The sequence below is a fragment of the Loxodonta africana genome, chromosome 19 (genome assembly GCF_030014295.1).
Source record: "Loxodonta africana isolate mLoxAfr1 chromosome 19, mLoxAfr1.hap2, whole genome shotgun sequence".
Classification (NCBI taxonomy): Eukaryota; Metazoa; Chordata; class Mammalia; order Proboscidea; family Elephantidae; genus Loxodonta; species Loxodonta africana.
Genome location: NC_087360.1, coordinates 5,278,424 through 5,292,433, shown reverse-complemented (window position 1 = coordinate 5,292,433; position 14,010 = coordinate 5,278,424). Strand labels below are relative to the sequence as shown.

General features: G+C 46.5%; 1 protein-coding gene across 4 annotated transcripts in view; it reads left to right on the top strand.

Annotated features, from left to right (window-relative positions):
- The window catches only part of LOC111747736 (transmembrane protein 132B), a 446,856-nt gene that overhangs the window by 195,082 nt on the left and 237,764 nt on the right, over window positions 1–14,010 (top strand). For all 4 annotated transcript variants that reach the window (XR_010318544.1, XM_064272049.1, XM_064272050.1 and 1 more), the window contains one exon: window positions 9,294–10,185. Coding sequence is in view for 3 of the 4 variants with exons in the window: in XM_064272049.1 (XP_064128119.1) it covers window positions 9,294–10,185 (892 nt within the window). In the remaining variant the exon portion in view is untranslated. The remainder of the gene's footprint in view (window positions 1–9,293; window positions 10,186–14,010) is intronic.

Here is a 14,010-nt window from a genome sequence, read left to right as displayed (position 1 = left end):
CCTCAGAGAACAGCCCTCTGATTGATGAGTGGGGATCAATACTGAGCATTTTGCCTTGTACTCAGGGTGGAGACATTGAGAGGAGGTCTGCCTCGAGTGGGTGTCCCATCACAGAATTTGTCCCTCCTTTTTGATGAGTGGTATTCCATTCTATGGTGCACCACAGTTTGTTTATTCATTCAGCAGTTGAAGAACATTTGTGAAAGTGCGTCTCGATGACATTGTTTGAATGCTGAATCCAGCCATACCTGAAGCCAGCCTACTCCTATATTTTCTAGGTATGACTGCCATTACTCTTCATTTTTTTTTGTTTAGGCTCACATGGTTTGTGTGTAGACACACACACACGTACATTGCCTCCAGGCCCACCTTCCACTCCTGTCTTCCACTGTAGGTGCCAACATTGAGTCCCAGCCTCTCTGGAGGTCCCCGTGAGCAGAGTGGCCCCACACTTTCTTAGCACAGACATACAGTCCCAGCTCAGGATTCCTCTGTTCTCTTTTGCCCTCCAGCACATTTCAATCTACTTACTATCTTTTATAAAAATCCAGTTGCTGTTGAGTTGACTCCAACTTATGGTGACTCCATGTGTGTCAGAGTAGAACTGGGCTCCATAGGAGTCCCAGGGGCTGATTTTTCAGAAGTACGTTGCCAGGCTTTTCTTCCAAGGCACCTCTGGGTGGACTCAAACCTCTAGCCTTTTGGTTAGTGGCTGAGTGCTTAACTGTTTGTACCACCTGGGACTCCTTATCTTCCATAGATTTGTTAAATCACTCAACTATGGATGACCTTCCTCCATTTCTCTTGATAACAGGTTTATTCCTTTTTGCACTCCTGTGGGGCTTTTGTGGACAGGCGAAGGAATGAGTGTGTGCTTAGTTTGCCATTTAAAATCAAATTCCATGTCTTTCTTCTTAAAGGAAAAAAGTCATATTTCTTTTAGATTGACTAAGTAATACATGCTCACTCTAGAAACTTTGAAAATACACAGAACGATCTAGCAGATAGTTAAAAGGCAGCCATCATCCCACAGCATAGACCCTCACCTCCTGCCAGTTGCCCAGGTTGTTTCTGGCATGACAACTTTACACAAGGATTCTCAGGCTAATCCGGAAGAAAAAAATAGGCAAGAGTAGCTAATAATACTGACAAAACAGTTATTATTGTTGTCGTTAGGTGCCACGAGTCGGTACTAGCTCATAGTAACCCTACAGTACAACAGAACGAAACACTGCCTGGTCCGACGTCATCCTCACAATCTTTGCTATACTTGAGCTCATTGTTGCAGCCACTGTGTCAGGCCACCGTGTTGAGGGTCTTCCTCTTTTTTGCTGATCCCACAGTTTTGAAGTTAAAGCTGAAGAAAATTAGGGCAAGTCCACAAGAGCCAAAATATGACCTTGAGTATATCCCACCTGAATATAGAGGCAATCTCAAGAGTTGACTTGATGCATTGAACACTAATGACCAAAGACCAGAGTTGTGGAATAACATCAAGGACGTCATACATGAAGAAAGCAAGAGGTCATTAAAAGGCAGAAAAGAAAGAAAAAACCAAAATGGATACCAGAACAGACTCTGAAACTTGCTCTTGAACGCAGAGAAAAAACAGTAAACCATCCCGTATAACAGATGGTACTGTAAATCCATGTTAACTTAAGCTACGATGAATTGGCCTGAGTGTAGACCGAGAGCCAAGGCACAGAATAAAGGGTTCACAGGCAGACCGTGGTGTGCACCAGGACATCAACATAATTAGACAAAAAGCACCAGACATCACTGGGAGAGGGATAAATTATAGGAACAAGGTTTGGAGAAACTGGATAGCTATTTGGGAAACCAGCCTCTCAGATCAGGGCTGAGGCAAGTGCCAGAAATGAGTTGAAAGAAGTGGGTTTATGTGAAATGGTGATGGTGATGATGATGATAACATGTAAACAGTGCTGAGTGAAGTTGTGGAGATACATGAGAAAACTCTGGGTGGAAGAGAGTGTGAGGGGGTCTTCTAGTCCATCCCACTGCCCTCAGACCTGACACCCACTGCACTGTCCTGAGCTGATACACATGCCTACAAAGGCCCCTTCCTGGCTCCCGGCCTCCAAGCACGAGGTATCAGTGAGGGCTGTAGTTATTCCATGGTGACCAGGTGGCCGTGCTTTGACAGATCACTGAGGAGTTTCTCTTGCCGCTACTTTGAAAGGCTTGGCTCCCTGACCCATCCGAGAAAGAGCCTTCCAAGCCAGACTGCCTTTACCTGAGTTGTGTTGTATGAGTTGGAGAAAGAAACTCAGGTGTAGAAATGTTGTGGGTCTTTAGCCTCAGGTGGTAACCAGTCGTCATAGACTGATAATTAGCTTTCCTGATAAACCAAAGCAAAAACCAGCTGCCATCAAGTTGATTCTGACTCATGGTGACCCCATGTGTGTCAGAGTAGAACTACGCTCCATAGGGTTTTCAATGGCTGATTTTTGGGGAGTAGATCACCAGGCCATTCTTCCGAGGTGCCTCTGGGTAGACTCAAACCTCCAACCTTTTGGTTAGTAGCCAAGTGCTTAACCATTTGTGCTAGCCAAGGCCACTAGCTTCCTAGGTGGGGTTGAAATATTAGTGAAAGAACTGATTCCTGAGTCATATGGTTCCACTTGGGGGCTGGGGTCTACAAGTCCCCCCAGTTGTGACCAAGGTGGCACATGTCCAGGGATACTACTTGTGTGCTAATCACAGTCATGATGTCCATCCACACGCTTTGGGCCCCGGGTCCCTGCCAGGGCCCTGTGAGTTGCTTCATTCTAGGGGGTCACTAGTACTCCCAGCACCCCCTTCCCTCAGGTTGTTCTGGGGCATTCCTGGAGCCACCTCCTCCTGGCAGTGCCGAGCAGAGGATCCTTTAGCCTGGAGCGTCTGTCTGTCCACTTGTGGTCTCTGAACCTGAACTTGACATGCTTCCCGGCTGCTAGGGAGGGCAGTAATGAGAGGCCCCTTTCAGCTGGGCCTCATTAAGGCGTTCTCATTTTGTGGTCTCAGGATCCACCTCATTCAGCTGGTGGTAAAATGCCCTCTCAGAAACTGGTGGACTGAATGAGACCTAATTCCTATTCAGAGCGTGGGCCAAATGGTCTACCTGCCAATGGGCAAGAGAATGGTGCCACTATTTTCCATTTTAGGACAAGAGGGAGGGTAGGGTGTTGGCTTCCAGGCCATGGTGTGTTTCTCAGGACACAGCCCTACAGTGTCATGAAATGCTCCTAAATTCAGACGTCATATTTTGTCGAGGTTTAGTTCGAGGCCAGAATGAGGCCCTGGCAGTGTCGTTTATGGTTCTCCATATAAGCTTTCAGACAATGTTTGTATGGCCTTTTGCTTGAGTTATGGTGGGACAGGCGTGTAAACCTCACTCTGCTATTTCAGATAATATGGAGGCTTTGGCCACAATAAAGAAGCGTGAAGACGCCCCTTTAACTTCCTTATAAATCAAGTGTTTTGAGAGGAGTCAAATGCCCACATAAAAGATACAGAAAAAAGCCATCTACCACACACACAAAAAGCATGTTACTCTTTGCATTTATTTGAACATCCTTTCCACGTCTGGGAGTCAATCGGGTTTTAAACCTTTCCTTGGGCTTCCCTGAAACCTCATGAGGAGGTAATATTTGGACCTCTCACCTCCAAATCTGGTCGGCTCAGCACCCGCGTAGCCCAGCTGGAGGGAATCGTCACGCCGTACCAGGTGGATTTCCTGGCTGACCGTGGTCCCTGTGCTCAATGAATTCATGGACAAGTTCACCTGGAATTGAACTTCCTGGTTTGGAAAGGGAAATAAACCAACAAAAAACTAATTTAAATTTCATCCAGGATGGTGCTTCTGCATTGCTTGGCATTGTCAAAATATACACTGCCCCTTGGTGGCGGCCGCAGCTCAAACTCTCCTGTAGGTGATGCTCGTTCGTCAAAGGCGTTGCCCTGTCCCGTCTTTGATCCAAATCCTGAGCGTCTGTACGGGCACATTTAGGAGGAAACCTGGGTCTATATTATGAAAGTGAATGTATCATGTGTATGCATGTTTACATAGATGTGTGTGTGTGTAGACTGGCATAGATAGATCTCAGATATGGGGTCATTTAAACAAAGTCTTGACGTCTGCTTTTTCACTTACCATGTTTTAAGCGTTTTCCCATGGCGCTACATGTTTGCTGAAATGATGGTTTTGATGGCAGTTCAATATCATGTGCGCGTTGTTGTTAGCTGCTGTTAAGTTGGCTCCGACTCATAGTAACCGCGTGTACAACGGAATGAAACGTTGCCTGGCCTTTCGCCATCTTCACGACCGTTGGTGTGCTTGAGACCATTATTGTAGCCACTGTGTATTTTGAGCACTTTCCAACCTAAAGGTCTCGTTTTCTAGCACTTTATCTGTTGTGATCCATTGGGTTTTCACTGGGTAATTTTTGGAAGTAGATAGCCAGGCCTTTCTTCCTGGTCTGTCTTAGTCTGGAAAGTCCACTGAAACCTGTCTATCATGGATGGTCCTGCTGGTATTTGGAATATTGGTGGCACAGCTCCCAGCATCATTGCAACATATGCAAGCCACCACAGTACGACAGACTGACAGATGGGTGGTGGACCACATACATAGATGGGCTCTAATAATTTATTGAAGCATTTCCCTAATGATGAATTTTCAGGTTGCTTCCAGCCTGTTTCTGTTTTAATTCATGCTTGTGATGAACATGCTTGGACATTAACGTCCTTCCCAATCTCTTGATTATTTCCTTAGAACAATTTTCTAGATGGACAGTTTCTGGGATGGGCATTTTTTAGGGCCTTGATGCTCAGTCTCCTAATTGCTTTGTGTGTGTTAGCCATGTCCTCTTCCAAAGCTTGCCAACTCTTTGGGGCAGAAACCATGTCTGTCTTGACCCTGTGGTATCCCTACACAACACTTGATGAAAACATAATAAATGAGTTTTTTATATGTATATAGTTAAATAAACTATTGGAAAGATGTGTAAGCGATTACTCTCCTTCCTAAGCAATAAACCCAACATGGGACCAGCCATGTTGATGGCACTTTCTAAACACCTTCTTGAAAGAAAGGTTGCATCAGCCCCTACGTGGTTGTGTATTTTTTGCAGTCTCTCAATTAGAATTTTGTCACCCTCTGCAAATGGAAAGCTCACCAAGGACAGCCTTGAGAAGGCCATAAAATTTTGAAATCAATAAAAAGCCATATTTTGCAGAATTTGTAACGGGCTGCAGAAAAAAAGTTACCAGGAGTCAGGATGGTGGAGGGGTGGTGATTTGTCTTCCGTCTTCTTGCGATGCTACGTTTTAAACACCAGAGTCAGGCTTCTTCTCTTCCTGAGTTGGTGGGAAAGTCTGACCAGGGTGAAGGTTGATTTGGGGGCAGCTTCCTGGCCTGATTTGCCTGCCTCTGGCTCCTGGTGGGCTGTCTGCAGTTTGAAAAACTTATTGGGTCTTTGTTCTTTGTGCCCTTTGGGGAGAAACACATTAAAAATATGTATTTTTTAAATGAATAAAATAATACCTGTCTGTTCTAACTTAAAAAAAAAAAAGAAGCATAGATGGTAAAAAGTAAATCTTTCTTTTGGGTTTTGTAACCACACACAGTTAAATATATACACATTTACATACATGCCTGTAAAAAATGCCTATAGAATTCTTAAAATTTACCCAAATAAGATCGTATATGGCACATTTATACTTTGTTTTATACTTTGCAATGTGCCTAATAACATATTGTGGACATCTTTTCAAGTAGGTACATGTAGTGCTATCTCATTTTTTTTTAATAACAGCCTGTAATTCTACTGTAAACATGTACAGCTTATCTAGTCTCCTACTGATGAAAGTTTAGTACAAATTAAAATAAATAATAATAGTAAGTGTTGTTGTTAATAGCAGGTAAATAAAGATTGCGCCGTTCTACGTGCTAGGCACTGTTGAAGCAACTTAATATTTATTAACTTATTAATCCTTATGAATCCAATGAGGTACAATTTATTATTATCCTGCATTGTATATGACGGTGGGAGAAAGATGTGACAGTCTGCTTCCGTAAAGATTACAGCCTTGGAAACCCTAAGGGGCAGGTGTACTCTGTCCTATGAGGTCACTATGAGTAGGAATTGGAAACCCTAAGGGGCAGGTCTACTCTGTCCTGTAGGGTCACTATGAGTAGGAATTGGAAACCCTAAGGGGCAGGTCTACTCTGTCCTATAGGGTCACTATGAGTAGGAATTGGAAACCCTAGGGGGCAGGTCTACTCTGTCCTATAGGGTCACTATGAGTAGGAATTGGAAACCCTAAGGGGCAGGTCTACTCTGTCCTATAGGGTCACTATGAGTAGGAATTGGAAACCCTAAGGGGCAGGTCTACTCTGTCCTATAGGGTCACTATGAGTAGGAATTGACTCTACAGCAATGGGTTTGTGTATGAGGACGTTTGAGCAGAGAGAGGCTGAGTAACTTACTTAAGGTTCCTTAATTCAGAAGCAGCAGAGCCAGAATCAAGTCCAGGCATCTGACTGTATTACCTGTGCTCCTCTGACTGTGTTACGTGTGCTCCTCTGACTGTAGTGCCTGTGCTCCTCTGACTGTATTACCTGTGCTTCTCTGACTGTATTACCTGTGCTCCTCTGACTGTGTTACCTGTGCTCCTCTGACTGTGTTACCTGTGCTCCTCTGACTGTGTTACCTGTGCTCCTCTGACTGTAGTGCCTGTGCCCCTCTGACTGTATTACCTGTGCTCCTCTGACTGTAGTACCTGTGCTCCTCTGACTGTATTACCTGTGCTCCTCTGACTGTAGTGCCTGTGCCCCTCTGACTGTAGCACCTGTGCCCCTCTGACTGTAGCGCCTGTGCTCCTCTGACTGTATTACCTGTGCTCCTCTGACTGTAGTGCCTGTGCTCCTCTGACTGTAGTGCCTGTGCCCCTCTGACTGTAGCGCCCGTGCCCCTCTGACTGTATTACCTGTGCTCCTCTGACTGTATTGCCTGTGCTCCTCTGACTGTGTTACCTGTGCTCCTCTGACTGTAGTGCCTGTGCTCCTCTGACTGTATTACCTGTGCTCCTCTGACTGTATTACCTGTGCTCCTCTGACTGTATTACCTGTGCTCATCTGACTGTGTTACCTGTGCTCCTCTGACTGTAGTGCCTGTGCTCCTCTGACTGTAGTGCCTGTGCCCCTCTGACTGTATTACCTGTGCTCCTCTGACTGTAGTGTCTGTGCTCCTCTGACTGTGTTACCTGTGCTCCTCTGACTGTATTACCTGTGCTCCTCTGACTGTAGTGCCTGTGCCCCTCTGACTGTATTACCTGTGCTCCTCTGACTGTAGTGCCTGTGCTCCTCTGACTGTAGTGCCTGTGCCCCTCTGACTGTATTACCTGTGCTCCTCTGACTGTAGTGCCTGTGCCCCTCTGACTGTAGTGCCTGTGCTCCTCTGACTGTATTACCTGTGCTCCTCTGACTGTATTACCTGTGCTCCTCTGACTGTAGTACCTGTGCTCCTCTGACTGTATTACCTGTGCTCCTCTGACTGTAGTGCCTGTGCCCCTCTGACTGTAGCGCCTGTGCCCCTCTGACTGTATTACCTGTGCTCCTCTGACTGTATTACCTGTGCTCCTCTGACTGTATTACCTGTGCTCCTCTGACTGTAGTGCCTGTGCCCCTCTGACTGTAGCACCTGTGCCCCTCTGACTGTATTACCTGTGCTCCTCTGACTGTATTACCTGTGCTCCTCTGACTGTATTACCTGTGCTCCTCTGACTGTAGTACCTGTGCTCCTCTGACTGTATTACCTGTGCTCCTCTGACTGTAGCGCCTGTGCTCCTCTGACTGTAGTGCCTGTGCCCCTCTGACTGTAGCGCCTGTGCCCCTCTGACTGTATTACCTGTGCCCCTCTGACTGTATTACCTGTGCTCATCTGAATATACACCGGTGCTCTTTTTAATTTAAACAGATTTTGAAATCATTTTATTTTGTTGTTGTTGGGAACATACAAAGCCAAACATACACCAGTTGGACCATTTCTGCAGGTACAGTTCAGTGACATTGACTACACTCTTCAAGTTGTACAACCATTCTCACCCCCCTTTTCTGAGTTGTTCCTCGCCATTAACACACTGCCCCCCAAGCTTCCTATCTGCACTTCCGAGTTGCTGTTGTCAGTTTGATCCCATATAGCGGCACCTCTGCTCTTAAAGTGTGTTTGCTCGCAACTCAAGCTGAGGCTGCATTGAGCATCCCTGCAGATCAATGTTCGTGCATCTTCACTAGCGTCTCTCAAGGGGGGAGATATTCCTAGAATTGAAATGCTAGTCCATAGCCTCACCCTCATTTCAGTAAGAACTACTGCGATGTCGAAATGTCCCCTGTGAATAATCTTCCTAAGTATCTGGCACGGATACACGTGATGGAAATAAGCACACATATTAAAGTAATAAAGCACTGATCTTGTGTTGTTGGGTGCTGTTGAGTCCATTCTGATTTACGGAAACCTTATATGACAGAGTAGAACTGCCCCATATGGTTTCACAGACTGTAAAATTTATGGGAGAAGATTGCCAGGTCTTTCCCCCTGTGGAGCAGCTGGGTGAGTTTGAACCACCAACCTTTAGGTTAGTAGTCTAGTGCTTAACCATTGTGCCACCAAACTAAAAAACCCATTGCTATAGGGTAGATCCTGACTCATAGTGACCCAGTATGACAGATTAGAACTGTCCCACAGGGTTTCCGAGGCTGTGGTCTTTATGGAAGCAGCCTGCCACGTCTTTCTCCTGCAGAGCGGCTGGTGAGTTTGAACTGCCAACCTTTTGGTTAGCAGCCAAATGCTTAACCGCTGCCCCACCAGGGCTCCTTAGCAAAGCTTTAACAATCCGTCTAGGAAGGTGCAATGTCTGGGTGGTGGGTGTGGCTGTGTGTGCAACCTGCTCTCTGCAGGGTGGTTAACAACAGAGGTGACCATGGTCGTCTGGGCTTGGGCTTTTTAAGACCAGGAGGAGGCAGTGTTTTCCCTCCAGGGTGGTACCTGTTCATCCCTGGGCCCCTCTGATCAGTGGTAGACACGACTTCTTCCCTCTCTGCGTTGTTTCTTTGGGAAGACCTGAAGAACGCCCTCTGTAATTACACGACTCTCACTGTGACGAGCCTGGGGCGGGATGGTGTGGCCAGTGGGCGGTTTGTTGGGGCGGTGGCTGGAGGCTGCATTTGCGTTTATTTCACTGCATATCAGAGCTTGGCTTTGATTCTCCCTTTGCTTTCCTCTCCCGTGCAGTGACGCAGAGCCGAGGAGTCATGGAGAGCCTGCAGAGGTTTTCCTCGCTCCCCGCTTATCTCCCCGCCAGCTTCCACATTGAGAGTGCACAGGAGTTCTTCTTCCTGAAAGAGGCCAACCAGGACCTCACCAGGAACTCCAGTCTGCAGGCCCGGGCCGAGCCCTTCTTCATCTACCGCACCAGGAGGCCCCCTCTTGTCAACGCCAGCTACGGCCCCTTTGCAGTGGAGAAGACGATCCCCCAGGAGCTCATGTTGACGGCCACACCCTTTGGAAACTTGGAGAACTTTCCCTTCAACTGGAAGCTGAAATCTCACATCCTTGACAGCTCCATCTACTCCAACAGACCCAAAGTGCAGACCCTGTTTTACATCGCCGGGATGGACTGGGAGGCCAGCGACCTTGCTGGTGGCCTGCCCTGCGTCAAGATGTTTGCTTTTCCCGAGGCCAGGGAAGTGGCGGCCAGCTGCCGGCTGCAGGGGGCCCCAGGGCTCTGCGTGGCCGAGCTGGAGCTGCTGCCCGAGTGGTTCAGCTCTGGTCTGGACCTGGAGCCGGAGGAGGAGATCCCGGCCCTGCTGGGTGGCACCGCCATGGAGCTTTTCTTCACACTCTACCCGGCTGATGAGGATGGGGACTGCCCCCTGGAGGAGGATGGCAAATGGGAGAACAACATCCACTCGGGCCAGGGGGGCCCCCAGCTGCCACTCCCCACCCGGGAGAGGATTGGGAGCGTCGTGGTCTACCCAACCCAAGACGACCTGCGGTGGTCACTGGTGAACCTGGACGAAAATGTAGTCATCTCGGTGCCTCTGAACCTCATCCGCGAAGGGGACACGGCCACCTTCCTGGTCTCTCTGACCAGTGGCTCTGTGGCAGACCACTTCACTCTCAGGTGAGAGACGCTGTCGGGTGGGTGGGTTAGAAGTCATCTCTTGGCAATCAATGAATTGTCAATGAATAAGATGGGCCTTGGTGGATTGTTGAGTATCTAGTGTACTTAAGAGACTTATAATTGTGAAATGGAGACCAGGGGTCAGAAAATTTCTGGAAAGGGCCAGGTGATGAAGAGGCATTGTGGGCCAGATGACCTCTGTTGTGACTACTCAGCTCTGTGGTTGTAGCCTGAAAGCCGCCACAAACAATGGGTAAACAAATGGGTGTGCCTGGGTGCCAATAAAACTTTATTTACAAAAACAGGCAGAGGGCTGAATTTGGCCCTCAGACTGTACCTCCTGCAATAGATTGTCAAATTCAAGCAGAGTAGTAGAGACCCTAATGGCTTGGGGATGAGAGCTGTGGGCTTTGGGATGGGCAGCGTGTTTTCATCTTGAACTGGGTATTGAAGGGTGAGTGGAATTGGAATCAGTGGGGAAGGAGAAAGGAAAGATTTGAAGCTGGGGGAACAGAGGCCATTCCAGGGACAGGAGCCACACCAGGTAGGTTAAGAGCAAGACCTTAAAATAAAAAATGATTAACTAGGTATATAATAAAGGGTTAACTAGGTGATTGAAAAGGCAAGAAGACAAGACTGAGGTTTTGGGGGAAATAGCAATTGCAGGAAGCCACTATTACACCCTCCTTCAGGGGCTGGGAGAATGGAGGGAAGAGGTTAAAAATGACAAAAACTTGAAGCCTGGAGCAGGGGCTGCAACTCAGACCTCTGAGAAGGGGGCAGTGCTGGCGCTGGTGTCTCTGGGGCTGGAGGTGCAGGCACAATAAAGCTGGCTCTGCAACAGTTGGCAAAACAGCAACCTGGATTTACCAGGCCACAGAACTGCGGCTGCTGGGGTGATGCAGCAAGGCAGGGGTGCTGCGGATGCAACAAGAAACAAATAGGAAGCCTACAGGAAGGGGCGCGTCCACCCGGCTCCTGCCTGCTGAGCTCCCAGTGGGGCCCCTTGCTGGCAGAACAAAGCAGGGATCCTGCTGGCAAAGGAGAGACCCGGAGTCCCAGCCCCACATCACTGAGCTCCAGGGTGGGTCTGACGGCGGGGGGCAATAAATGTCACAGCCTGAAAGAAAGGAAGAGTAAAGAATAAACATGACCCATGGGGACAGGGAGGGCGGCAGTGCAGCTGAAATTGAGGTCTTTCGTGTGGAGGGGCCGGCTGGAATCTAAGGGAGGTCCCATCACGAACGATGCATGAATTATTCACGGGAACAAGACTAAAGGAACCCAAATAAAGTGAATGTTTCCTTCCAAATCCTGATGCTTCCCCTGGAATTAATGGGGTTTTTCTCTTAAATAATTTTTGTGAATACCCTTCTAGATATTTTATTTTGTGTTTACATGTCTATGTGACTATAAATGAGCCCTGGTGGTGCAATGGTTAAATGCTGAGCTGCTAACCAAAAGAGTGGCTTGAACCCACCCAGCTGCTCCTTGGGAGGAAGATCTGGTGAACTGCTCCTGTAAAGATTACAACCCAGGAAACCCTATGAGGCAGCTCTACTCCGTCACACGGGGTCACTATGAGTCAGAATCAACCTGATGGCACTGAATAATAACAACATATGATCATAAAGAAATACAGAGTTGATTTTTGTTTGACATAAATGATATTTTTTTTATTGTGCTTTAAGTGAAAGTTTACAAATCAAGTCAGTCTCTCATACAAAAACTTATATACACCTTGCTATGTACTCGACGGCAGTGGGTTACGTACTCCTAGTTGCTCTCCCCCGAGGAGACGGCACACTCCTCTCCACCCTGTATTCCCTGTGTCCATTCAGCCAGCTTCTGTCCCCCTCTGCCTTCTCATGTTGCCTCCAGACAGGAGCTGCCCACATAGCCTCATGTGTCTGCTTGAGCCAAGAAGCTCACTCCTCACCAGCATCATATGCTATCCAATAGTCCAGTCCAATCCCTGTCTGAAGAGTTGGCTTTGGGAATGGTTCCAGACTTGGGCCAACAGAAAGTGTGGGGATCATGACCTCCGGGGTCCCTCCAGTCTCAGACAGACCATTAAGTCTGGTCTTTTTACGAGAGTTTGAGTCCTGCATCTGACTACTCTCCTGCTCCATCAGGGGTTCTCTGTTTTGTTCCCTGTCAGGGCAGTCATCGGTTGTAGCCTGGCACCATCTAGTTCTTCTGGTCTTGGGCCAATGCAGTCTCTGGTTTATGTGGCCCTTTCTGTCTCTTGGGCTCATAATTACCTTGTGTCTTTGGTGTTCTTCATTCTCCTTTGCGCCACATGGGTTGATGCATCTTAGATGGCCACTTGTTAGTGTTGAAGATCCCAAACGCCACTCACCAAAGTGGGATGCAGAATGTTTTCTTAATAGATTTTATTATGCCAATTGACCTAGATGTTCCCTGAAACCATGGTCCCCAGACCCCTGCCCATGCTACTCTGGCCTTCGAAGTGTTCAGTTTATTCAGGAAACTTCTTTGCTTTTGATTTAGTCCAGTTGTGCTGATCTCTCCTGTATTGGGTGTTGTCTTTCCCTTCACCTAAAATAGTTCTTGTCTACTATTTAATTAGTGAATATGCCTCTCCCTCCCTCCCTCCCGACCCTCGTAACCATCAAAGAATATTTTCTTCTCTGTTTAAACTATTTCTTGAGTTCTCATAATAGTGGTCTCATATAATATATGTCCTTTTGCAACTGACTAATTTAACTCAGCATAATGCCTTCCAGATTCCTCCATGTTATGAAATGTTCAGGGATTCATCATTGTTCTTTATCGATGTGTAGTATTCCATTGTGTGAATATACCATAATTTACTTATCCACTCATCTGTTGATGGGCACTTTGCTTGCTTCCGTCTTTTTGCTATTGTAAACAGTGGTGCAGTGAATGTGGGTGTGCATGTATCTGTTCATTTTAAGGTTCTTATTTCTCTAAAAAAAAAAAAAAGTTTTTTTTTTTTTTTAAATTTCTCTAGGATATATTCCAAGGAGTGGGATTGCTGGATCTTATGGTAGTTGTATTTCTAGCTTTTTAAGGAAGCACCAAATTGATTTCCAAAGTGGTTGTACCATTTTACATTCCCACCAGCAGTGTATAAGTGGTCCAGTCCCTCCACAACCTCTCCAACATTTATTATTTTGTGTTTTTTGTATTAATGCCAGCCTTGTTGGAGTGAGATGGAATCTCATTGTAGCTTTGATTTGCATTTCTCTAATGGCTAATGATCGTGAGCATTTCCTCATGTATCTGTTAGCTGCCTGAATGCCTTCTTTGGTGAAGTGCCTGTTCATATCCTTTGCCCATTTTTTAAATTGGGTTATTTGTCTTTTTGTAGTTGACTTTTTGCAGTACCACGTAGATTTTAAGAGATCAGATGCTGATTGGAAATGTCATAGCTAGAAAGTTTTTCTCAGCCTGTAGGTAATCTTTTTACTGTTTTGGTGAAGTCTTTAGATGAGCATATGTGTTTGATTTTTAGGAGCTCCCAGTTATCTAGTTTCTCTTCTGCATTGTTAATTATGTTTTGTATACTATTTATGCCATGTGTTAGGGCTCCTGGTGTTGTCCCTATTTTTTCTTCCATGATCTTTATTGCTTTAGATCTTATATTTAGGTTTTTGATCCATTTTGAGTTAGTTTTTGTGCATGGTGTGAGGTATGCATCTTGTGTCATTTTTTTGCAGATGGATATCCAGTTATGCCAGCACCGCTTGTTAAACAGACTACCTTTTTCCCATTTAACTGACTTTGGGCCTTTGTCAAATATCAGCTGCTCATATGTGGATGGATTTATGTCTGGAT